Raw genomic sequence first — 21,336 nt, 5'->3', positions numbered from 1 at the left:
TGTCCAGAGGAGATGCGCTCGCGGCCGGTCCTTCCCGGACAGAACTTGGGGTCTTCCCGCGGTGCCCCTCCGCGCCAGCCAGGTGACCGCCCAGCGGAGACCCAGCCGCGCGGTCCCTGGAAAGCCCTAACCCGGAAGCCCCTTCTTCCAGGCAGCCGTCCTTTCCCGAGCTAACACGGATAGCGAGCGCCCCGAGGCCGACCGCTGCGCACACCTTAGAGGCACCAGGGCGCCCCGTCCCCGCGTGATCACGAGGTCCCGCCCAGGCCCTGTGTCGGGAACACGCACAGGTGCTCCGGGGGCGTGGGGAGGCGACGCTGGGCCTCAGCGGCAGGTGTGGGGGCGGAACGAGCGCCGACAGGTGTGCGCGCGGCCAGGGGCAGGTGTGTCCAGGCGTCCTGGAACGCGGTGCGTCTGGGAGCAGGGACGAGGGGCCGACCGGGGCCCCCGAGCCGGGTCGGGGGCAAGGTGGGCGGTGCAGCAGAGTGGAGGGGCGACCGCAAGCAGGTGAGCGACGAGGCACGGCCGAGGCCCGGCGTGGCCAGGAGCCCCCTCCGCCTGCTGCCCTCTGGCGGCAGCGGCTCCCCGCGCGCCCGGCCGGCCGCGCCTCGCCACGTGGAGCCCGCTGGCCCCTTCGCTGGTCCGCCCGCCCCTCGCGCACCTCCGGGACGGTGGCGGTGCTGCAGGCGGAGTGGGGAGCAGAACGTGTGCGCCGCCACGCCAGTCCAGCTCCCTGGAGACGAAGTTCGCTGGTGTGACCCAAGGAGCAGGTGCGGGGGCTGCGTGGCTCTCTGGCAGCAGTGGCGATCCTAAAGAGGCGCCGGGGCTGTGCTACCCCTGTGCAGAGCTCCGGGGCCAGGGGCGAATGGACAAAATCCGCAGGGAGGGCGGGAGTAGAAGGCACACCCAGGTGCCCGGAGCCGTGTGGGGAGGCCCTGCGCCTCCGGAAAAGGGGCGTCCACCTGGAAGATGGTCCATGTCTTCTCTGGCTGCCGCGTACACGAGTCCAGTCTCGGACCCCTCCTGTCCAGGGATGTCCACCCCCCCGCAGCTGGTGGGTCCTGTCACACCCGCCAGGGGGTCGCAAGGGCAGGTCCAGGGACCCAAGCTCCCCTCAGGCCTGCCACCCCCACACTGGAGTCCAGGGGGCTCCCAACCCTTCCTCCTTGGCCAGGCACCCTCCCTGCAGAAGCCCCTGAGGGATGCTGGGAGCAGCACCCTTGGTGGGCAGCCACCACGGGTGCCACACTGCAACCTCCTGGAAGGCATGCAGCTGACCTGGGCAGGAAATGCCACGGGGCGCACCTGTGCTAGGGGCTCTGTCCCTCAGGAAAGTGTCAGATGCCAGCCTCCTGTGACCACCCACAGCCCCATGCAAGCAGCCAAGCTGGCAGGGACAGGCAGCAGGCCGTGCAGCTGACCAGAGGGCTGACTGCTGGGCACAGCTCTGGCTCCTGCCATCCTACCTGCTTCTCAGCCCTGGTCCAGCCCCTGCCCCTCCCACTAGTGTGCCTAGGCTCTGTCCTGCCAGCTTTGCCCCGTCAGCTTGAGGTCTGACTGCTCCGCCCCCATGCAGCCACCAGGTCCTTCTGCTGCCCGTTGGAGAGCAATGTCGACACCGTCACTATCTTCCCATGTGCCCGGGGTTCATGCCACCCCTCCACTGGCCTTGGGTCTGTGCGGTGGAGCCCATCCATCAGTCATAATTGTTACCTGCTTGGGCACCAGCTGCTCCTTCCTGGGAAAACACCCCCTTTCCCACCTGCCTGGCCGTGGCCTGGGGGCTCCAGCTGAAAGAGGGCCCAGCACCCCTGCTCTGGCTAGTCCAGGCTGCGCGCCCCACTTGCTTGCTGGCTTGCAGCCATGGCAGTCAGCAACACAAGCCTCAGACCACCCTCTGCCGGGCTGGGCACCCACCTTTGGAAGAATTATTGGTTCTGTAGATTTATTTACTTGGAAGGTAGAGAGAGATGAACATCTGTCCTAAGTTCACTGCCCAGTTGGCTACGGCAGCCAGGGCTGGGCCCAGTTGGAGCCGGGCGCTTCATCTGGGTCTCTCCTGTGGGTTCCCACCACCTGGGGTCCCCTGCTGCACACTCTGGCTCCCCACTCCATGGCCAGGGACACCTGAATGTGGCCTCTTACCACTCAGGGCCCCTGTTCCCCCTCCCTCCATTTGGACCCAGGGCGGGGGTCCAGCTCTGCTCTGACTCCAAGTACACAGTCAGGAAGCCTGGGCGAGCCAATAGTCAGCTGATAGAGCCTGCTGGGGGGCAGGGGAGGAGGTCAGGCCGGGCTCCATGGGGACGCAAACCACCCTCAGCCTTCTGGCAGGTTTAGCTAGAGCCAGGCACCAAAGCTGACCTGAGACTGGCCATGTGATGGCACTTTAAGGGGTGGGGAGGGGACGAATGGCTGATGGCCAGCTGGTCACAGGGTGGCCCCAGCTCAGGCTGCCTGGTCCGGAGGGCAGCACCGGCTCACAGGTCATCAGCTGCTGGGCCCTCGCCAAGAGGGACCTCGCAGTACCGGACGGGGTCAGAGAAAGGGCCTGTCCGCTGCCAGTAGTCCACTGCTCGGACTCGGTAGGAGCCGGAGATGACACCTGTGACTGGGAGCACGTGTGTCCCTGAGCCCCCGCAGGGTCCATAAGTTCCCCACCCCGTGGAGGCCTGGGACCACCATGGCCAGGCCAGGCATACCTGGGCTGAACACAAAGAGGTTGAAGGTGGACGGCGCCCTGCTGACCGGGGTGTAGGCCTTCCCCTCTGCGGAGAACTGCACCTCGTAAGTCCACAGGCACCTGCAGATGGAGTTGGGCCAGGACTGGGTGGACTCCCAGATCCCTTCCCTGGGCAGTGACGGCCACACTGGAGTGTGCGGTCGTGGGGGGTCAGAAGATGCAGTGAGGTACCCTGGGGTGCCCCACTGTAGAGAGAGGCCAGAAGGTGTAGTGGAGGACCCTGGGGTGCCCAGTCGTAGAGGGGGCACAGCTGGGATGGGGAAAGAGGGAGACAAGCGGATACAATGGGAGATCCTGGGATGCCCGGCTGCTGGGGGATGCCAGGCTGTGTGGGGAGCAGCAGCCACACTCACGTACTTGGAGCCCACTCCTTCATCAGACCAGACCAGAGCCAACTGACCTTGGGTCAGGGGCAGAACACGAAGCCGGGTTACCTGGGGGAGGCACGACTTGGTTGAGCGGCTACCTGCAGGCGCTGCACATGCGCCGGGGCAGACACTGGATAGGTGGGCACTTGCCTGGCCGGGCAGGTCCCGCGAAGGTGTGCACAGGTGCACCAGCAGCAGTGAGGGCAACGGGAGCTCGCGGTGCAGTGTCAGGCGGCCCTCCACAGGGAGAGTACGCGGTGCTGTCACCACCGGGTCCTGCAGGCAGTGGTGGGTCCTCAGTGCCCTGGAGGCTCGGTGACCCCCAGAGCCTCCCCTAACCCTAGGCTGCCTGCCCTGCTCACCAACCTCAGCTGCGCGTATGCGCCGGAACTGCTCTGGTGTGGGGAAGACGGGGCTGCCGAGTCGCTGCCACTCGCCGTGGGGACTGCAGAGTCGGTTATCCAGGTAGTGCGTAACATAGACCAGCCCTGGGGAGCCAGACGCTGGGGCCTTGGCCACTGTGGGCGCCCCTAGCCCGGATGCCCGGGCCCCACCCCAGGCACCAGATCTCCCTGGGTTTCCCTTGCTCACCCTGGCTGGGGGGCACCCCGCGAAGGCGCAGGGTCACCGGGACACTTCGGTTGGTGTGGGCGCGGGTGTCATCGCTGGCATAGACCAGCAGGGTGGCGCGCCATCCGTCACCAGGGCCCTCGGGGCGGTGGACACTGGCCAGGACCCCCAGAGTGTGGTTACTGTCCAGCACGGTGCCAGCCCGAGACACCTCAGCCCAGAGCTGCTCTCCATCTGCGGGGGCGCCAGAAGTGCATTGTACGCTGTGGCCACGTGGGAGGGAGAGCGGCCCTCACCGCCGCCATCCCTTGGAGGGGTCCACAACCCGGGTGCAGACGGAGGGTGTGTGCTTGGCATCATGTGCAGAAGACGCCCCTGCCCGTGACTGCAGCCCGCACCCAGCTCACCCAGCAGAGCCAGCAACCCCATGGCGGTCAGCACCGGCTTGCGCAGCAGTTGCACGTGCGGCGGGTGCGTGTTGTTGACCTGGAAACGCGCGGTCAGTGTGCGCTGCGTGAAGGGATGCGGGTGGTAGCTCAGGAAGGCGTTGTCGTTGCTCAGCAGCGCATAGTGAACGGCGGAGCTGGCGTTGGCTACCAGTAGGTTCTGATGCTGTGCGATGACCTGCGGACCGGGGTGGGGGTATTGGGCATTTGGCCGCACTGGATGTGCCCCGACGGGGTGGCCCGGGCGGTGGGCGCGCGCACCTTCACCACCATGGCGGCGTAGGTCACGTCGGCCCTCCAGGCGCGCGGCAGCGCCCAACCCACCAGCGGGTCAGCCTCGTCGTTGTGCACCGGCGTGCGGGAGAACTCGGGGAACAGTTCCCGTATCCGCTGCAGAGCTGCCGCCTCCTGCTCCAGGATGAAGATGGAGCTGCCCGCACCCTGCGCACAGCGCCCGCCTCAGCGCGCCGCGCCGGATGCCGGCAGGGAGTGGGGCAGGGCGGGGCGCGCCGCACCTTCTTATGCAGCGAGATGAAGTCCAGCCGCACGCCGCGCTCCCCGGTGAAGAAATTGGTGCCGCGGGCGCAGTGTTCCAGGAGGCTCCAGCTCAGCGGGGAGCGCGGCGGCGGCCAGAACGAGTCTGCAGGGCCGCCCAGGCGCAGCGCGGGGCTGGCGGCGCGCAGACCCTCGGAGCAGGCGTCGTAGTAGTTCAGAAAGCCTGGGCGGGGGCGGTCCCTGAGCGGCGTGGGGACGGCTGCACCACCCAGCCCTTCCACAGCCCTGAGGGATCCGGGTGCCCACCTTGCGTGGTCATAGAAACATTGTCGAAATCATGGTGGTCCGGCTCGTTCCAGGTCTCAAAGTTCCACCGAGAAAGGTGGTCCAGCCCATACCGATCTGAGGACGGGGGTTGTGCGGGGAGGGAAGACCCTCTCCAACGGGACCCCCCCTCACACACACAACCGCTGGCCCCTCAGGCGCCCACGCTGACTCCCACTGCTTACCTATATATCTGTTGGCTAGAAGGGAGACCAGGGCTTTCCAGCCGAACACCTGCTGCTTGTCCTCAAAGTCCGTGAAGCGGCCAGAGGGGCTGCCCATCAGCTCAAAGCCTGACACACCGGAGACAGGCTGGCTGACCACTCTGCTTCCCTTACCCCCGGGGCCAGTGGCTGGGCACGGGGAGGCAAGGGAACAGGGCCAGCCCTGGCTCGCCTACCTGGGAGGAGCTGGTTGTCTCTGAGCAGATCCAGGTACCTGTCCAGGTGTGTGAAGTTGTAGCTCAGACCCTGCCCCGCTGAGTGCCTGTGGGAGGACAGCGGGAGTGGCTGAGGGCCGGGCTACCAGCCTTGGGCTGGACCTGCACTGCAAGCAGGCAAGGCCTGGGCTCCGCAGGAAACTCCAGCGCTCCAGAAGCCCAGTGGCTGCCCAGGGTGGAGACAGCCTGCAGGAGGTGGGAGAGCCAGCACGGGGCAGGGGGCAGGCAGGGCTTTGGGAAGGTATGAACAGGGCTGCCGATGACTGTCCCCACTCCGGTGGATGGAGGCCTTCCTAAAGCCGTGCCTGCAGTGGACCTGGTCCCTCGAGAGCTGGCTGAGTCTGCAGAGGGGTCAGCCCTGTGGGGCCAGCAGGACGAGGCAGGAAGCCCTAGGTGCAAAGAGCATGGCGAGCTGGGGCTGTGACTGGCTCCATCACACACTGGGCCAGGACACATACGCTGGACGGCCTGAACCCCCACCCACTAGTGGGCCACACCTCCTCCAGTCTCAGCAACAGCTGCAGGAGGGTAACGAGCAACACCAGGGCATGGGCGGAGGCCAGGGCCCCGGCATCAGCCCAGCCTCACCCACTGAGCCATCAGAAAAGGGGATGGAGTGGTCCCGGAAGGAGCATACTCCGGGCTCCTCGCTGCAGCCTGGCAAGCCCTGGCTGCTGTGAACATGTGGGGGTGACCGAGGACACAGAGGACGTGCCTCCTTTTCTCTTGGTCTCTCAGCCTCTATTTTCTGAGATTTATTTCCTTGAGGGGAAGAGACAGAGATGCGATCCTCCATCCACCGATTCACCCCCAAATGGCTGAAGCCAGGAGCCAGGAGCCTCTTCCAGGTCTCCCAAGCGGATGCAGGTTCCCAAGGCTTTGGGCCGTCCTCAACTGTTTTTCCAGGAAGGAAACTGGATGGGCAGTGAAGCAGCCAGGGCGTGTGGTAGCGCCTATGTTGGATGCCAGTGCTGTAGGTGGTAGTTTAACACTCCTTCACTCTTTTCAGATCAAGGCAGAGTTGGCGTCCATCTGTGGCACCAGCATCCCCTGGCCCGGCCGCTCCACTTCTGGCTCAGTTCGCTGCGGATGTGTCTGGGAAAGCAGCGGGAGATGCCCGCATGGGACACCCTGAAGCTCCTGGCTCTCGGCTTCAGGCCAGCCCAGCTCTGGTTGTTGCAGCCATTTGGGGAGGAAACTGGCAGACGGAAGACCTCTCTGTCTCTACTTCTTGTGACTCTTTGAAATAAAAATCAAATTTAAAACAAAATCCACCCAAGTGGTGGTAAGTGTGCAGACTAGAGGCTGTGGGGGCAGATGGTGGGGGAGGGGTGCAAAGTTCGAGTGAACAGGGTGGGCCTGGGGATCGCGGTCTCCGGGCTGCGCCTACAGGGCATCCCCTGGAGCCGTGCACGGGGCTTCCTCAGGCTACCCCCAGAGTGCAGGAGGCGGCTGTGGGCGACACGGCAGAGCAGCGTCAGACCCGCCACAGGCCGGCTGCCCCGCCTGCTCAAAGCAGAGCTCTACACCCAGCACGCACCGGCCGAGGTGCCCGCCAAGCGCCGAGCAGCGGGGCGCGGGGCGCAGGGCGCAGACCCCGGCCGGCGCGTGCGCCGTGAGGACCGAGCCGCTGCGAGATGGTGAGTGCGCGTGCGCGGGACGGCGAGCCGCGGCGGCCCCCCAGGCGCGACCGGCCCCAGCCCGTGGGATGTGCCTGCGCGGCCGCTGACGCTGCCCGGAGCTGGCCTGTGTCGGGTCACACTGCCAAACCCGCCCCCACAGGGGGCGACCCCTCTCCCCGCCACAGACCCTCAGCGCCAAGCCTGGCTGGGCCCGAGGACTCGCCCCCTGCACCCCACCCCCAGGGACCAGGGAGGGCGGGGTGCCGGTTCCCCCCAGGTGAGGTTCCCAGCCTTCTGCAGCACTGTGAAGGACTGGAGGCCTTCCGGGGTGGGGAGGCGCCTCTGCCGACCAGCAACCCCCTGCGTCCACTCGCGGAAGGGCTCACAGCTGGACACTGTGGCCTTCAAGTGCCCCAAGAGCAGAAAGCAGGCACAAGGACTAGTGTCTGAGCTCTGGCAGCCTGCTCCCCACGCTGGACAGAGAAACCAGCACCCTTCTGGGACTGCTGGGCCACTGTGCCTCACCCCTTCGGGCCTGGGATCTGAAGCCCAGTTCCCGGACACCCCCCTGCTCCAGCCTGCTGTGTCCACCTGTGAGGGTTCTGATTACAGAACAACCTGCTAGGTTGGCCACTCAGGAGGCTCCTGCCCTTCCGGGGGGGGGGAAACCATGACTCAGCTGTACTGGGGTAAATCATTGAACTGCAGGGCCCTGGACACACGGCGCTCCTCGCGGGTCAAGGCCAGATCCGCCACTGTGTCCACTCACCCACCCATCCGCCTGGACAGCCTGCGAGGGGTCCCCAGGTGAGGACGCGCCCCAGGCCCTGGTCACAGGGCAGCGCTTGCTGGACGGGGAGAACAGGAGTTGAGACGGGCCCAGCACCCTAACTTCTCTGCACACAGGTGAACGGCTTACACCCAGGGGCGTGGGCAAGCCTCCAGGAGCCCAACACCAGTGGGGAGGGGCCTCGGACGGAGGGGACACAGCTTTCACTGTGTCCTGGGCGTCTGGCTTGGGGACAGAAGCACCCTGGGACCCAGTGGCCAGTTGGGAGTCGGAGGGCGTATGGGAGCCACCTCCAGTGCTCACCAGGGCAAGGCTGGGATACAGGCTGGCCGGCACAGCATGTGTGGGAGGAATGCCCATGGCCATGTGGCTCCATCCCTGTGTCGAGTCAGCAGACAGCCTGGGGATCCCTGCACCTCTCCAGCCCCAGCCACACGGCTGCTCCTGGGGCAGGGCTTAGTGTCCAGTCCCGGGCTCTCCCATCTGATCCAGTCCTGGATCCTCCCACAGGTTGGCCAGCTGATGGAAGTGCCCCCGGAGCCTGTGCTGGTTCGGCGCCAGCACCCCACCCCCCGGGGATTGCTGGAGACACTCAAGGGCCAGCTGAGGCGCAGCTGGGCATGCAGTGGGCCACGGGCCCGGGCACTGCTGCAGGACCTGGTGCCCGCCTCATACTGGCTGCGCAGCTACAGCCCGCGGGAGGACCTTCCAGGGGATGTGGTGTCAGGGCTGGTGATTGGCATCATCCTGGTGCCCCAGGCCATCGCCTACTCACTGCTGGCTGGGCTGCAGCCCATCTACAGCCTCTACACTTCCTTCTATGCCAACCTCATCTACTCCCTCCTGGGCACCTCCCGCCACGTCTCCGTGGGCATCTTCAGCCTGCTCTGCCTCATGGTGGGCCAGGTGGTGGACCGGGAGCTCCGGCTGGCCGGCTTCGACCCCGCTTATGACAGCCAGGGGCCTGGAGCTAATAGCAGCATCTTCAACAGCTCGGCGTTCCCACTGGGGCCCGGGCTCCAGGGCTGTGGGCATGACTGCCACGCCATCCGTGTCGCCACTGCCCTCACCCTGGTTACCGGTCTATACCAGGTGAGGAGGGGATGGCTGGGCAGGTCCAGGCAGAGGTGGGCACTGTGTCTGAGGGGCTCAGGGGCTTCCCACACCAGCCTGTTAGCCCTAGCCACCTGGGTTCCCCCAGCTCCCCAGGCTCCCGCTAGCTGCACTCCATTCTGTCTGTAGGTGCTGATGGGCATCCTCCACCTCGGCTTCGTTTCCACCTACCTCTCACAGCCGCTGCTGGATGGCTTTGCCATGGGGGCCTCAGTGACCATCCTGACCTCACAGCTCAGGCACCTGCTGGGGGTGCAGCTGCCCCGGCACCAGGGACCCGGCATGGTGCTTAGGACCTGGCTGAGCCTGCTGCTCAGCGCCGGGCAGGCCAACCTGTGTGACGTGGTCACCAGTGCCTTGTGCCTGGCCGTGCTGCTGGCCACCAAGGAGCTGTCGGATCGCTGCCGGCACCGCCTGCGGGTGCCACTGCCCACAGAGCTGCTAGTCATCGTGGCAGCCACACTGGTGTCCCACTTTGGGCGGCTCAACGAACGCTTTGGCTCCAGGGTGGCTGGGGACATCCCCACGGGCTTCATAGCTCCACAGGTGCCGGACGTGGAGCTGATGGGACGCGTGGCCCTGGATGCGGTGCCCCTGGCCCTGGTGGGCTCGGCCTTCTCCCTGTCACTAGCTGAGATGTTTGCCCGCAGCCATGGCTATGCCGTCCGGGCCAACCAGGAGCTGCTGGCTGTGGGCTGCTGCAATGTGCTGCCCGCCTTCTTCCACTGCTTCGCCACCAGCGCCGCTCTGGCCAAGAGCCTGGTGAAGACGGCCACGGGCTGCCGGACGCAGCTGTCCAGTGTGATCAGTGCCGGCGTGGTGCTGCTGGTGCTGCTGGTGCTGGCCCCGCTTTTCCGCGACCTGCAGCGCAGCGTGCTGGCCTGTATCATTGTGGTTAGCCTGCGGGGAGCGCTGCGCAAGCTCAGGGATGTCCCCCGGCTGTGGCGGCTGAGCCCGGCAGATGGCCTGGTCTGGGTGGCAACTGCGGTCACCTGTGTGCTGGTCAGCACTGAGGCTGGGCTGCTGGCCGGGGTGCTGCTGTCTCTGCTCAGCCTGGCGGGCCGTACTCGGCGCCCCCGGGCTGTGCTGCTGGGCCGGGCAGGGGACTCGACCATCTACGAGGACACTGTCGAGTTTGAGGGGCTGGTACCCGAGCCAGGGGTACACGTGTTCCGCTTTGGGGGGCCACTGTGCTATGCCAACAAGGACTTCTTCTTGCGGTCCCTCTATGGCCTCACAGGGCTCGATGCAGGGCACCGGTCAGCCAGGAGGAAGGAGCTGGGTCCCCAGGAGGCAGAGGGAGCCAGTGTGCTGGTGCCCGGGACAGCAGGCTTCCACACGGTGGTCCTTGACTGCGCCCCTCTGCTCTTTGTGGATGCTGCCGGCTTAGACACCCTGCGGGAACTGCGTGACAACTACCAGGCACTGGGCGTGGCCCTGCTGCTGGCTGGCTGCAGCGCCCCAGTGCGGGACGCGCTGGCGCGGAGCGGCTTCTTGGGAGTGGGTGAGGCACAGCAGCTGTTTCACAGCGTGCACGGCGCCGTGCAGGCTGCCCGGGCCCACCACAGCAGCCAGCTGGCTGACTGCGGCCTCTAGCCAGGGCATGGTGGGCCGAGAGCCTGGGCAGGGGGTTTTGCGCTACAGGATCTTCCACCCTGGGCCTGAGCTCAGAAATGGATGCCATGCCAAGTTCCTGCTTTCTGTCCCATCCTAGAAGTGTGTGCAGCAAACTCCAGGGCTGACCAAGCCACAGAGGGTAAGGCCTCTCCCCGGGGTGCTGCTGATGCTTGCTGGACCTACTCCAGGGGCCAGGTGGGTGGCTTGCAGCCCCAACTCCCGCCAGCAAGCGCAGATGTGTCCCCACTCCCCTGTGCCCTCTCCCGCCCACACTCACGCACCTAGCAGTGACCAGGCTGAGCAGCCAGTGGGTGCGGACCTGTTGGATGCCTCCGTGCGGGACTGCGCCCACGTAGGCCAGGTTGAGCTGCTGGTCCCAGCTGAGGTCGTAGCGGGCGGCCTGGTCGTGCGGCAGTGGGGGGCTAGGGTGGACGTGGAGCTGCGTGAGACCCCAGCGGGGCACAGGGCTGGCCCTGCAGGTGAGACCCCAGCGGGGCACAGGGCTGGCCCTGCAGGTCCGTGGGCACTCACCAGAAGCCGGTGCTGCGCCAGAAGGGTCGCAGGGGCCCCCGCACGCGAGCCGCGTCCACGCGCACCAGGTGCGGGGCCTCGGCCAGGGCGGCCGGGGGCGCGGCCAGCAGCGCGGCCAGCGGCGCCAGCAGCGCGGCCAGGGGTCGCGGGGGGCGCATGGCCGGCCCAGGGTCCTGCTGCGGCCGCCCCAGCGGCTCCGGACGCTTCCGGGAGGGGCGGAGCCGGAGGCCTAGGCGACTGCAGCCCGGCCCCTTCCCGGAAGGCCGGCTGGTTCCCTGCGGACGGGACGGGGAGACGCGGGGCCTCGCGGGGTGTGGGCGGGCGGGCGCGGGGTCCCGCGTGTGGGTTTGGGGTCAGGGAGCGGGGTCCCGCGTTGTGTGGGTCTGGGGTCGCGCGTGTGGGTTTGGGGTCGGGGGCGGGGTCCCGCGTAGTGTGGGTCTGGGGTCGCGCGTGTGGGTTTGGGGTCGGGGACGGGGTCCCGCGTAGTGTGGGTCTGGGGTCGCGCGTGTGGGTTTGGGGTCGGGAGCGGGGTCCCGCGTGGTGTGGGTCTGGGGTCCAGCGTGTGGGTTTGGGGTCGGGGGCGGGGTCCCCCGTGGTGTGGGTCTGGGGTCGGGGTCCCGCGTGGTGTGGGTCTGGGGGCGGGGTCCCGCGTGGTGTGGGTGGGATTTGGGGTCCCACCGGTGTTGGACAGGTGGGCTCAGCACACGCTGAGCAGGGGTAACCTGCTGGGGAGTTTCTAAAGCGCATTCTGGGGACCTTGTTCCACCCCACGTGCTCCAAGTTCAGATTCCAACGGGGGAATGACAGTGATGACCTGCGGTGGGAAGAGATCAGCGAACCCCAACAGGTGGGAGTCAGGAGCGATTCTGCAGAGTGAAATGGGGTGAGGTGGTTCTTAGGGGACCCATGAACGCATGGCACTTAGGACCAGGAGCCACTTTGTGCCCCAGCTGCTCCAATTCCCAAGCAGCTCCCTGCTGTGTCCTGGGACAGCCTTTGGACCCTTCACCCGTGTGGGAGACCGGGAAGAAACCCCTGGCTCCTGGCTTCGGTCGGTTCAGCTCTGGTTATTGCAGCCACATGGAGAGTGAACCAGTAAATGGAAAATCTTTGTCTCTTTTTCTCTTTGTAAATCTGCCTTTCAATAAAAGTAAATCCTTAAAAATAAGTTATTTTAATTTAGGTCTCCTTGTGTGTAAGTTGCAAGATGAAAATGTCAAACTTAAGCATCTGAAAGAGCGGTGGTGTGGACTGAGTCCCAAACAGCAGAGTGTAAGACAAAACTAAAAACGGGAAAAAAACGGGGAAAAAAAATTTAAGAAGCAGAGTGGAGTCCTGTGCAGACACGCTGGGGACTTGCAGGTGTCCCCGCCAGAAGGGCCTGCAGGGTTCCACCACAGCGGGGCAAGCTGGGGCGACCACCTGGGTCCCGGCCCCCAAGGGCACTGCCAGGCCTGAGGGCGCGTGGCCCCCCGGGCCTCCCAGGACTGCCCAGGGCTGAGGGCGGCCCGGAGGAGGCAGCGGAGCTGGGCTGGGTCAGGAGACCATGCACTCCCTGAGCCCCGGCAGGCCACGCCCCCGGCGATAGGGCCACGCCCCACAGAGGCCCCGCCCCCGGAGCACAGAGCACGCCTTGCGCAGGCCCCGCCCCAGAGCACAGAGCGCGCCGTACAGAGGCCCCGCCTCAGAGCACAGAGCGCACAGTACAGAGGCCCCGCCCCCGGAGCACAGGCCCCGCCTCAGAGCGCAGAGCACGCCCCCATCGAGATCCCACCCTACAGGGGCCCCGCCCCGCGCCTGCGCAGTTGGTGGTGGGGTCGGAAGCGAGCGGCGGCCGCCGGCCCGGCCGTGACTGCTGCCCGGCAGGCTCGGGCGCTGCAGTCGCTCGGCCGGCATGGCGGCGGCGGAGCAGGCCGGCGGCCCGACTGGGGTCCCCGCGCCGGGCGGCGGGAAGGGCGCGGGAGCGGGGCGCGCGAGCGGCGGAACCCCAGGACACGGCTTCCGCAAGGTCACGCTCACCAAGCCCACCTTCTGCCACCTCTGCTCCGACTTCATCTGGGGGCTGGCCGGCTTCCAGTGCGACGGTGAGCGCCCCGCCGCAGTGCGGGCTGTCGGGGCCCTGCCTGGCCTGGCTGTCCTCGCGGCCCTCGCTCGGCCGCACCCCGGGTCCTGCAGGTGGGCCCAGCCGGGTCTGCTGCCCAGGCTGCTTCTGGCCGAGCCAGGCCGATGCCCACCAGGAGGAGGGCCTCCTGGGAGAGCTGCCCGTCGGTCAGTGTGACCCTTGGCCCCCTGTGCCCTGCCGTGGACGCAGCTCGTGGCCCTGCATCCCTGTGCTGGCCCTGGAGGTGGCCCCTAACCCTGGCGCTGCGCGGAGGGGCCACCAGCTGGGCCGGGCCAGCTCATGCTCTCCACTCCCGCAGTGTGCAACTTCATGTCCCACGAGAAGTGCCTTAGGCGGGTGAGGACTGCGTGCCCCAGTGTGGCTCCCAGCAGAGTGAGGGTGAGTGTGGGCAGGGTGGGGCTGCCCTCTGCCCTCTGGATTGTGCCTGAGCCTGCCCTGTCCTTACCATGGGGGGTGGGCGCCATTCAGGGTGGCCTCCGTCCAGGGGTGGGGTTGGGTCCTTGGTCCACAGGGCCTGGCAGGGGCCAGGTTTCCAGGAAGTCCCTGTGTGGGTGCTGGGCTGGGCCCACACCAGGCCCATGTGAGGTGCGTGGGGGAGGGCATTGAGGCCGCCCTGCCCTGCTATGCGCTGACCGCCTCACTCTCAGCTGGGATGGAGGACCAGCATCAGCACGCCCCCTCAGGGACCTCCATCTGGGCATCCTGGATTCTGTTGTTAAACACAGGAGTGTGTGTTGGTGAAATTGAGGGGTGCTGCACAAGGCTTGAAAAAGGACTTTAACATCTATTTTACTTAAAAGGTCAAGTGAGAGGGAGAGAGACCAGATTTCCACAGCTCCTCAGATGTCGGGCCAGCCAGGGTGGAGCCTGGAGCTCTGAGTAGGAGCAGCTGGCGGGAAGAAGTGCAGAGAGAGCACACTTGGGCACACGGGCAGTGCTGACACACAGGGCACACTTGGGCACACAGGGTCATGCTGGCACACAGGGCACACACAGGGTACATACGGGCAGTGCTGACACACAGGGCACACTTGGGCACACACGGGCGGTGCTGACACACAGGGCACACTTGGGCACACACAGGGTCATGCTGGCACACAGGGCACACGGGCAGTGCTGACACACAGGGCACACTTGGGTACACACAGGGCACAAACAGGGCCGTGCTGACACACAGGGTACACACAGGGTCATGCTGGCACACAGGGCACACACGGGCAGTGCGGACACACAGGGCACACATGGGCAGTGCTGACACACAGGGCACACTTGGGTACACACAGGGCACAAACAGGGCCGTGCTGACACACAGGGCACACTTGGGCACACACAGGCAGTGCTGACACACATGGCACACTTGGGTACACACAGAGCACAAACAGGGCCGTGCTGACACATAGGGCACACTTGGGCACACACATGGGCAGTGCTGACACACAGGGTATACACAGGGTCATGCTGGCACACAGGGCACACACGGGCAGTGCGGACACACAGGGCATACTTGGGCACACATGGGCAGTGCTGACACACAGGGCACATTTAGGTACACACAGGGCACACATGGCACACACAGGGCCGTGCTCTCACACAGGGCACACTTGGGCACACATGGGCAGTGCATACACAGTGTACACACAGGGCACATTTGGGCACACACAGGGCCGTGCTGACACACAGGGCACACTTGGGCACACATGGGCAGTGCTGACACACAGGGCACACACAGGGCAGTGCTGACACACAGGGCACACTTGGGCACACACAGGGCAGTGCTGACACACAGGGCACACACGGGCAGTGCTGACACACAGGGCACACTTGGGCACACACAGGGCAGTGCTGACACACAGGGCACACACGGGCAGTGCTGACACACAGGGCACACTTGGGCACACACAGGGCAGTGCTGACACACAGGGCACACACGGGCAGTGCTGACACACAGGGCACACTTGGGCACACACAGGGCAGTGCTGACACACAGGGCACACTTGGGCACTCATGCTCCTCCTTGAGGACCTTCCTCCTCTCTGCAAGGCCTGCCAGGCAGGGCTCCCTCCATCTGTGCCCAGTATGCTGTCCCTATAGGCAAACACATGCCCTGTCCTGGCCTTCCCTGGGACAGGCTCCCTGGCCTGGGGATGGCCCCTGGCAGTCCACTGCAGGCGGGCGGCAGGGCAGTGGGGCAGGTCCCTGTGGTTCTCTCCCCTTGCCCTCAGGTTCCTGTGGCCCATTGCTTCGGTCCCCGTGGGCTGTATAAGCGCAGATTCTGTGCCGTTTGCCGCAAGGGCCTGGAGGTGCCTGCGCTGCGCTGCGAAGGTACCACCCACACCCCTGGTCTGGGCCTCCTGCCCACCCTGCAGCCCGGCATGGCTGAGGAGGCGCAGGGTGCTGGGTGAGGGAGAGGTGGGTGTGGAGTAGCCCCTGGCAGAGAGGGGCAGAGGTGCTGCCCCGCGCGAGGCCCTCACCCTGCCCGCCCCCCAGTATGCGAGCTGCACGTTCACCTCGACTGTGTGCCCTTCGCCTGCAGCGACTGCCGCCAGTGCCACCTGGACAGGCACCATGACCACGTAAGCGTTGGGGCGGACAGGGTGGGGTTGGGGTGGCACTGTTGGCTGGCCAACCCAACCTCCCATCTCTGCAGGAACAGACCCCGCGCCCACACCATTGGCGGGAGGGGAACCCGGTGCCTGGCGCACGCTGTGAGGCCTGCAAGCGGACATGTGGCTCCTCAGATGTGCTGGCTGGCGTGCACTGCGAGTGGTGCGGCCTGCAGGTGCGTGTGGGTACGGGGAAGGGTGGTACAGGCAGTCCTGGGGCACAAGTGCAGGTACTGGCCTGGGCATGGGTACTGGCGTGGACATGGGGTCCGGTCACATCCACGCCCCCAGGCCCACTCGTCCTGTTCCGTGATGCTTGCCTCCGAATGTACATTTGGGCACCTGCGTTCCATGCTGCTGCCGCCTGCCTGTGTGCGCCTGCTGTCCCGCAACTTCCGCAAAACGCATTGCTTCCGCATTGCTGAGGCCCCAGAACCCGGTAAGGTATGGGGCCCCAAGCTTTGGGATGGAGGGTAGGTGGCACCATGGCCGAGAAGGCCACTCGGTGACTGGTCCCACACCTCCCGCAGGCGAGGGTGATGCTGAGGACAGCGCTGGCAGGGAGGTGCCTGGGTCCCCAGAGTCTGGTGAGCTTCCTGCCTGCTCCACGTCCCCACCACATGCCCCTTGTCGCGCGTCCTCGGGCTCCCACCCTGCCCTTGGTCTGCCCCGCTGGCCCTCACAGCTGCCTCTCTGGCCCAGGCAAGCTGACCATGAAGATCTTCGATGGGGATGACGCCTTAAGGAGGAATCGTTTCCGGTTAGTCACCGTCTCCCGCCAGGCCAGGAGTGAGGAGGTGCTGGTAAGAAGGAAGGTGTCTACAGGGCTCTATGTCTATCCCTACCCGACCCCACTCCTCCCTGTCCCCGCCCCTGCCCCCCTCCCCGCCCTGATCCCACCCCCTCCTTGCCCCACCCCACTCCTCCCTGTCTCACCCACCCTCCCTTTCCTGATCCTGCCCCTTCCTGCCCTGACTCCCTCCTCACTCTGCTCTGCAGGAGGCAGCACTGCGGGCCTACTACCTCAGCAAGGACCTGGGTGATTTCGAGCTGCAGGCACTGCCCCTGGCCCCCCAGGCTTGCCAGACTGGCAGTTCGGCCACGGAGGGAGAGGAGGAGGGCAGCAGGGGACCCCCCGAGGCCCAGGTCCTCCGGGTGCGGCCCAGGGCCCAGGAGTCCCTCAGCATCTACTCTGGTTGGCTCGAGTGAGAGCTGGGGCCGGCAGGGCTAAGTGGGAGGGGGTGGAGGGGTTGTGGCTGCAGCTTTGGAGCTTGTCCCTGCAGGGTGGGCGAGGCCTGCGTGTCTGTGCTGGTCACTATGCAAAGCACTGTGGACACCGTGGTGCAGGAGGCACTGCAGCTGCTTGGCCGCCAGGTGCGTGAGCAGGACGTGCCCCATGTATGGGGCCGAGGGGAGCGGGCTGGCCAAAGGCTGGGCATCCCTGGGGGATGGGGAAAGTAGAGAAAGTGTGTGGGGAAAGTAGAGTGATCAGTGGTGCTGGGTGACCAGTGGCTCGGCCTGGTGGCCCCTGCCTTGCAGGTGGAGGATCCCGGGAGCTTCCAGCTGGAGGAGGTGTTCATGGGTAGCCGGCGAGGTGAGAGAAGCCCTGGCCCCTCCTCGGCCACCCCTGCCCGGGGCCTTGGTGGGTGCCTGGTGGGCAGGCCCTGTTGTGAGTGGGCGGGGCCTGATGTGAGTGGACAGGGCCTGTCATGGTTGGGCGGGCTCTGATGCAGGTGTGCAGGCCCTGTTGTGGGTAGGTGGGCCTTGTTGTGGGTAGGCAGTGCCTGGTGAGGGCTGTGCCTCTCTTGCAGTCCAACGGACAATACTAGCCCCTGAGGAGCTCCTACTTGAGCGACTTCGGATGATCCGGAAGGTCAGTGGCTGCAGACGCCGGCCTAGGGTGCCTCAGCCCCCTTCCACGGCCTCTGGGCTCTCTTGTGGTGTTTGACACGCCAGCTGTGGGTCATAGTACCACAGGTCTTGCTATCTCTGAGGGTGGACAGGGTAGCCCCAGGCCTGAAGGTGGCTCAGCAGTGTGGGGGTACAGAGGAGCCCAGCCAGTCCCCACTTTGTGTTACAAGGGTACAGGGGAGCCGAGCCTGGTTCCTGTCCTGTGTTGTAGGGGACAAGGGAGCCCACTCCCTCCCAAATCTCACCCCACAGACCTCAGTGCAGCAGTTTGGCCAGACGCGGTTCTATGTGGTGGAGGCCAGGGTCGTGGCCCCCCGGGTCTCCTTGTTCATCGGCGGCCTCCCACCTGACCTGTCCTCTCAGGAGTACAGTGACCTGCTGCACAAAGCCATGGCCACCAAAGGTGTGACCCCAGGCAGTTCTGACCTCCTGCCCAGGCTGCTGCTCAGCCTCCCTAACCATTCACTGGGGTTTCTGGTCTCTGCCTATCCCTCGGGCGGACCCCGGACTGGGGGCTCTGGTCCTCTACTGACATGCGCCCTTCCTTGCAGCTGCCGTGGTGTCTGTGAGCCACATCTATGCCTCCCAAGGTGAGCCGTTGGGGTGCAGGGGCAGGGGGCCCTCACTGCCTCGGCCCAGGCGGCCTGGGCTGAGCAGCTGCCTGCCCGCCCAGGGGCCGTGGTACTGGACGTCACCTGTTTTGCGGAGGCTGAGCGACTGTATATGCTGGCCAGGGACACAGCTGTGCAGGGTCGGCCACTGACGGCCCTTGTGCTCCCAGAAGTGCTGGTGAGTGGCTAGCCTGGGTCCCCGTCTGGACTCTATCCCTGCACCTCACTGTGACTGCCTCTGGCAGGCATGACTTCACTCCAGCTCGGTACCTAGAAGAAGGGGTGTCCAGGGCAGGGAGTGGGGTAGGTGGCAGGCACAGACCAACACCCCACTTGCTGCCCTGGACCACGTGGCCACACCCGGGCCCTTGGGCTGAGCTCACTGTGTCTCCTGCCTGGGCATTGGGAGCCCTGAGTGGGGGGGAGGGTCATGCCAGGGCTGCCTCATGAGCTGGCTTGTGGCACCCAGGAAGCAGGCAGGCATGGGCATTCGTGCTGGGTGCTGCTTGGTCTCGTGGTCCTCTGGTCAGCATCGAGCTATTGCCTGCCTGTCAGTCTTTGCTCGGGGCAGGCCTGGCCTATGGCCCCACCCTAACCCACCCTGCCTCTTAGCACACGAAGCTGCCCCCAGACTGCAGACCCCTCCTGGTGTTGGTGAACCCCAAGAGTGGGGGCCTCAAAGGCCGGGACCTGCTTAGCAGTTTCCGGAAGCTGCTGAACCCCCACCAGGTCTTCGAGCTGACTAATGGGGGTCCTCTTCCAGGGTGAGTCTGGACTCCCCCTCTTCCTGCACACCTGCCAGAGGGGACTTCCTCCAGGTGGGAGTTGGAAGAGGAAGGGGCTTCCTGGGCCATGGGGTGGGCACCCTGAGGGCATCCAGCCTCCCTGTGGACAGTGAGGTACACTTGTCTCCTGCTGGCAGGCTCCACCTCTTCTCCCGGGTGCCCTGCTTCCGGGTGCTGGTGTGCGGCGGAGACGGCACTGTGGGCTGGGTGCTCGCTGCCCTGGAGCAAACACGGCAGCAGCTGGCTTGTCGAGAGCCTTCTGTGGCCATCCTGCCGCTGGGCACAGGTGGGAGAAGCTGCCAAGCTGGAGGAGGGGACCCCTAGGCTTGTCCCTTCTGGTCTGTTTATCCTGTGGTGTCCCATGGTGCTCCTGTCCTGTGATGACTCGGGTGGGGGGCTCCTGTCCTGTGATGGCCTAGGATGGCTGGGGGCAGGGTGTCCCTGCCCTGTGGCACCTCTTTCACATGGAGTCCCCGTTCTGCCCAGGGCAGGTGGCCGGGCTGTCACTCTGTCTCTTGGGTTCCAGGCAATGACCTTGGTCGGGTCCTGCGCTGGGGTGCAGGCTACAATGGAGAAGATCCCCTGTCTATGCTGGTGGCAGTGGATGAGGCAGACGCTGTGCTCGTGGACCGCTGGACCATCCTGTTGGACGCCCAGGAGGCTGGTGGTGGGGAGAATGGTCTGACTGACCTGGAGCCCCCTAAGGTACCCTGGGGCGGCTGTGGCCCTGGGTGGGGTAGTCCCGACCAAGGAGGCACTGTGCTGGGGCCAGAGCAGCTGGCCCCCTTGAGGGGCCTCACTCAGGGTGTGGGCCTTGGCCCCTTGAGAGGGCTCAGGGTGCAGGTCCTCATCTCCTTGAGGAGGCTCGGGGTGCAGGTCCTAGCAAGCCCTTGTACCCAGGTTGTGCAGATGAGTAACTACTGTGGAATCGGCATTGACGCAGAGCTCAGCCTGGACTTCCATCAGGCACGGGAGGAGGAACCCGGCAAGTTCACCAGCAGGTGCAGGGGCATCCCCCAAAAGCATGGTCCCTGGGGTGCTGCTGAGGGCTGCTCCCATGACTGGCGTGTCCCTGCAGGTTCCATAACAAGGGCGTGTATGTGCGGGCTGGGCTGCAGAAGATGAGCCAGGCGCGCAGCCTGCACAAGGAGCTGAGGCTGCAGGTGGAGCAGCGGGAGGTGGAGCTGCCGAGCATCGAGGGGCTTATCTTCATCAACATCCCTAGGTCGGGGGCGGGAGGGGAGCAGCCCCTGAAGCGGCCTCAAGCAAGGGCCTGGGAGTGGCTAGTCTGGCCCGACTGGTCACCTCACTTTCTGTTTTGGGGCAGCTGGGGCTCGGGTGCCAACCTGTGGGGTTCCGACAGCGACCCAAGGTTTGAGAGGCCACGCATGGATGATGGGCTGCTGGAGGTGGTGGGTGTGACGGGAGTTATACACATGGTGAGTGCATACAGGGGACATGCGGCACCCATGGGCGCTGCTGACCCTGTCCCTCCCACTCCCTAGCAGGGTCAGGTGTAGGGTGGGCTGGGTGACCAGGGTCAGGGTGCTCATGGACCCTGCTGACCTACCCTCTTGCTCCTGCACAGGGCCAGGTGCAGGGTGGACTGCGCTCTGGGATCCGCATTGCCCAGGGCTCCTACTTCCGCATCACGCTCCTCAAGGCCACGCCTGTGCAGGTGGATGGGGAGCCTTGGGTCCAGGCCCCTGGACACATCATCATCTCTGCCGCAGGCTTCAAGGTGTGCCAGGCACAGGTGGGGGGTGTAGGTGGGGTACAGCCCCTGGGCCTCACCCAGGCTGTGGGTGCTGCTGCACGTTACCAGTTGGGACACCTGTGCCATGTCCCTTCCACCCGCCTCACTACAGGTGCACATGCTGAGGAAAGCCAAGAAGCCCAGGAAGGCCACTGCCTCCAGGGACAGCCATGCTGACGGGCTGACCCTTGAAGGGGACCCCAAGTAGTGGAGCTGGTCACCAGCACCATCTGTCCCCTGCCCATCTGGGTGTAGGGGCCAGCCAGGTGGACATGGTAGCTTCCAGGCCTATGGAAACCACTGGACTCCTGGGCCTAGGGTCAGGACAGTTCCTGGGAGGGAGCCCTCCAGCTAGGCTGTGCTGAGTGTAGGCCGTGTGTCCACCCTGGTGAGTGCTCCTGGCTGGATGGGCATCTCATGTGCTGACCTTAGCAGGGCAGATGGTGGCAGTAGTGAGTGCGGTGACATAGGCAGCAGAGGGGTCTCTGTC

At 65.7% G+C, this 21,336-nt stretch overlaps 3 protein-coding genes across 7 annotated transcripts; 2 read left to right on the top strand and 1 right to left on the bottom strand.

Moving 5' to 3' along the window:
* Positions 1 to 1,928: 1,928 nt before the first annotated feature.
* Positions 1,929 to 11,216, bottom strand: IDUA (alpha-L-iduronidase). Of its 3 annotated transcripts, XM_040966103.1 has the most exons (14): positions 11,059 to 11,216; positions 10,809 to 10,949; positions 5,347 to 5,432; positions 5,132 to 5,239; positions 4,929 to 5,024; positions 4,643 to 4,845; positions 4,389 to 4,568; positions 4,089 to 4,305; positions 3,703 to 3,915; positions 3,478 to 3,599; positions 3,262 to 3,387; positions 3,101 to 3,177; positions 2,703 to 2,803; positions 1,929 to 2,611 (listed from the first exon to the last, which is right to left on the bottom strand). In XM_040966103.1, exons 1-14 carry the CDS (start codon positions 11,214 to 11,216, stop codon positions 2,481 to 2,483), a joined length of 1,959 nt encoding a protein of 652 aa, XP_040822037.1. In that variant the 3' UTR covers positions 1,929 to 2,480. The 3 variants fall into 3 exon arrangements, with proteins under 3 accessions (XP_040822037.1, XP_040822039.1, XP_040822038.1); XM_040966105.1 differs by lacking the exon at positions 10,809 to 10,949; XM_040966104.1 differs by lacking the exons at positions 10,809 to 10,949; positions 11,059 to 11,216 and having other exon boundaries at positions 1,929 to 2,605; positions 2,703 to 3,177; positions 5,347 to 5,425.
* SLC26A1 (solute carrier family 26 member 1) lies at positions 6,703 to 10,506 on the top strand. The gene is made up of 4 exons (XM_040965944.1): positions 6,703 to 7,025; positions 7,716 to 7,806; positions 8,308 to 8,889; positions 9,040 to 10,506. The coding sequence occupies exons 1-4, from the start codon at positions 6,703 to 6,705 to the stop codon at positions 10,504 to 10,506; spliced, it is 2,463 nt and encodes an 820-aa protein (XP_040821878.1).
* A 1,803-nt stretch (positions 11,217 to 13,019) lies between the features above and the next one.
* DGKQ (diacylglycerol kinase theta) lies at positions 13,020 to 21,164 on the top strand. 3 transcript variants are annotated; one of them, XM_040966097.1, is made up of 23 exons: positions 13,020 to 13,142; positions 13,479 to 13,558; positions 15,403 to 15,502; positions 15,668 to 15,753; positions 15,828 to 15,959; positions 16,075 to 16,222; positions 16,314 to 16,370; positions 16,486 to 16,586; positions 16,783 to 16,988; positions 17,067 to 17,157; positions 17,323 to 17,377; positions 17,595 to 17,656; positions 17,947 to 18,097; positions 18,246 to 18,284; positions 18,368 to 18,483; positions 18,918 to 19,069; positions 19,228 to 19,376; positions 19,617 to 19,795; positions 19,991 to 20,091; positions 20,169 to 20,315; positions 20,418 to 20,529; positions 20,679 to 20,831; positions 20,959 to 21,164. In XM_040966097.1, exons 2-23 carry the CDS (start codon positions 13,490 to 13,492, stop codon positions 21,052 to 21,054), a joined length of 2,502 nt encoding a protein of 833 aa, XP_040822031.1. In that variant the 5' UTR covers positions 13,020 to 13,142; positions 13,479 to 13,489; the 3' UTR covers positions 21,055 to 21,164. The 3 variants fall into 3 exon arrangements, with proteins under 3 accessions (XP_040822031.1, XP_040822030.1, XP_040822032.1); XM_040966096.1 differs by lacking the exons at positions 13,020 to 13,142; positions 13,479 to 13,558 and having other exon boundaries at positions 15,219 to 15,502; XM_040966098.1 differs by lacking the exons at positions 13,020 to 13,142; positions 13,479 to 13,558 and having other exon boundaries at positions 15,451 to 15,502; positions 15,714 to 15,753.
* Positions 21,165 to 21,336: the final 172 nt, after the last annotated feature.

This window comes from Ochotona curzoniae, unplaced genomic scaffold, assembly GCF_017591425.1.
Source record: "Ochotona curzoniae isolate NIBS_2020 unplaced genomic scaffold, NIBS_Ocur_1.0 scaffold_4505, whole genome shotgun sequence".
NCBI lineage: Eukaryota > Metazoa > Chordata > Mammalia > Lagomorpha > Ochotonidae > Ochotona > Ochotona curzoniae.
The sequence above is the reverse complement of the archived record's forward strand: the minus strand, read 5'-3'. Positions and strand labels throughout refer to the sequence as shown.

Excerpts from the sequence above, each read along its gene's own strand:
- SLC26A1 (XM_040965944.1), top strand. The coding sequence starts at position 6,703 with ATGGTGGGGGAGGGGTGCAAAGTTCGAGTGAACAGGGTGGGCCTGGGG. Across the intron at positions 7,026-7,715 it reads GACCGAGCCGCTGCGAGATG|GGCCCTGGACACACGGCGCT; the intron begins GTGAGTGCGCGT and ends ATTGAACTGCAG. Across the intron at positions 7,807-8,307 it reads GCCTGGACAGCCTGCGAGGG|GTTGGCCAGCTGATGGAAGT; the intron begins GTCCCCAGGTGA and ends ATCCTCCCACAG.
- IDUA (XM_040966103.1), bottom strand. The coding sequence starts at position 11,216 with ATGCGCCCCCCGCGACCCCTGGCCGCGCTGCTGGCGCCGCTGGCCGCG. Across the intron at positions 5,025-5,131 it reads TCTAGCCAACAGATATATAG|ATCGGTATGGGCTGGACCAC; the intron begins GTAAGCAGTGGG and ends CCCCGTCCTCAG. Across the intron at positions 3,388-3,477 it reads GGCGCATACGCGCAGCTGAG|GACCCGGTGGTGACAGCACC; the intron begins GTTGGTGAGCAG and ends CACTGCCTGCAG.
- DGKQ (XM_040966096.1), top strand. The coding sequence starts at position 15,280 with ATGCCCTGTCCTGGCCTTCCCTGGGACAGGCTCCCTGGCCTGGGGATG. Across the intron at positions 16,989-17,066 it reads ATCTACTCTGGTTGGCTCGA|GGTGGGCGAGGCCTGCGTGT; the intron begins GTGAGAGCTGGG and ends TTGTCCCTGCAG. Across the intron at positions 17,657-17,946 it reads GACTTCGGATGATCCGGAAG|ACCTCAGTGCAGCAGTTTGG; the intron begins GTCAGTGGCTGC and ends CTCACCCCACAG.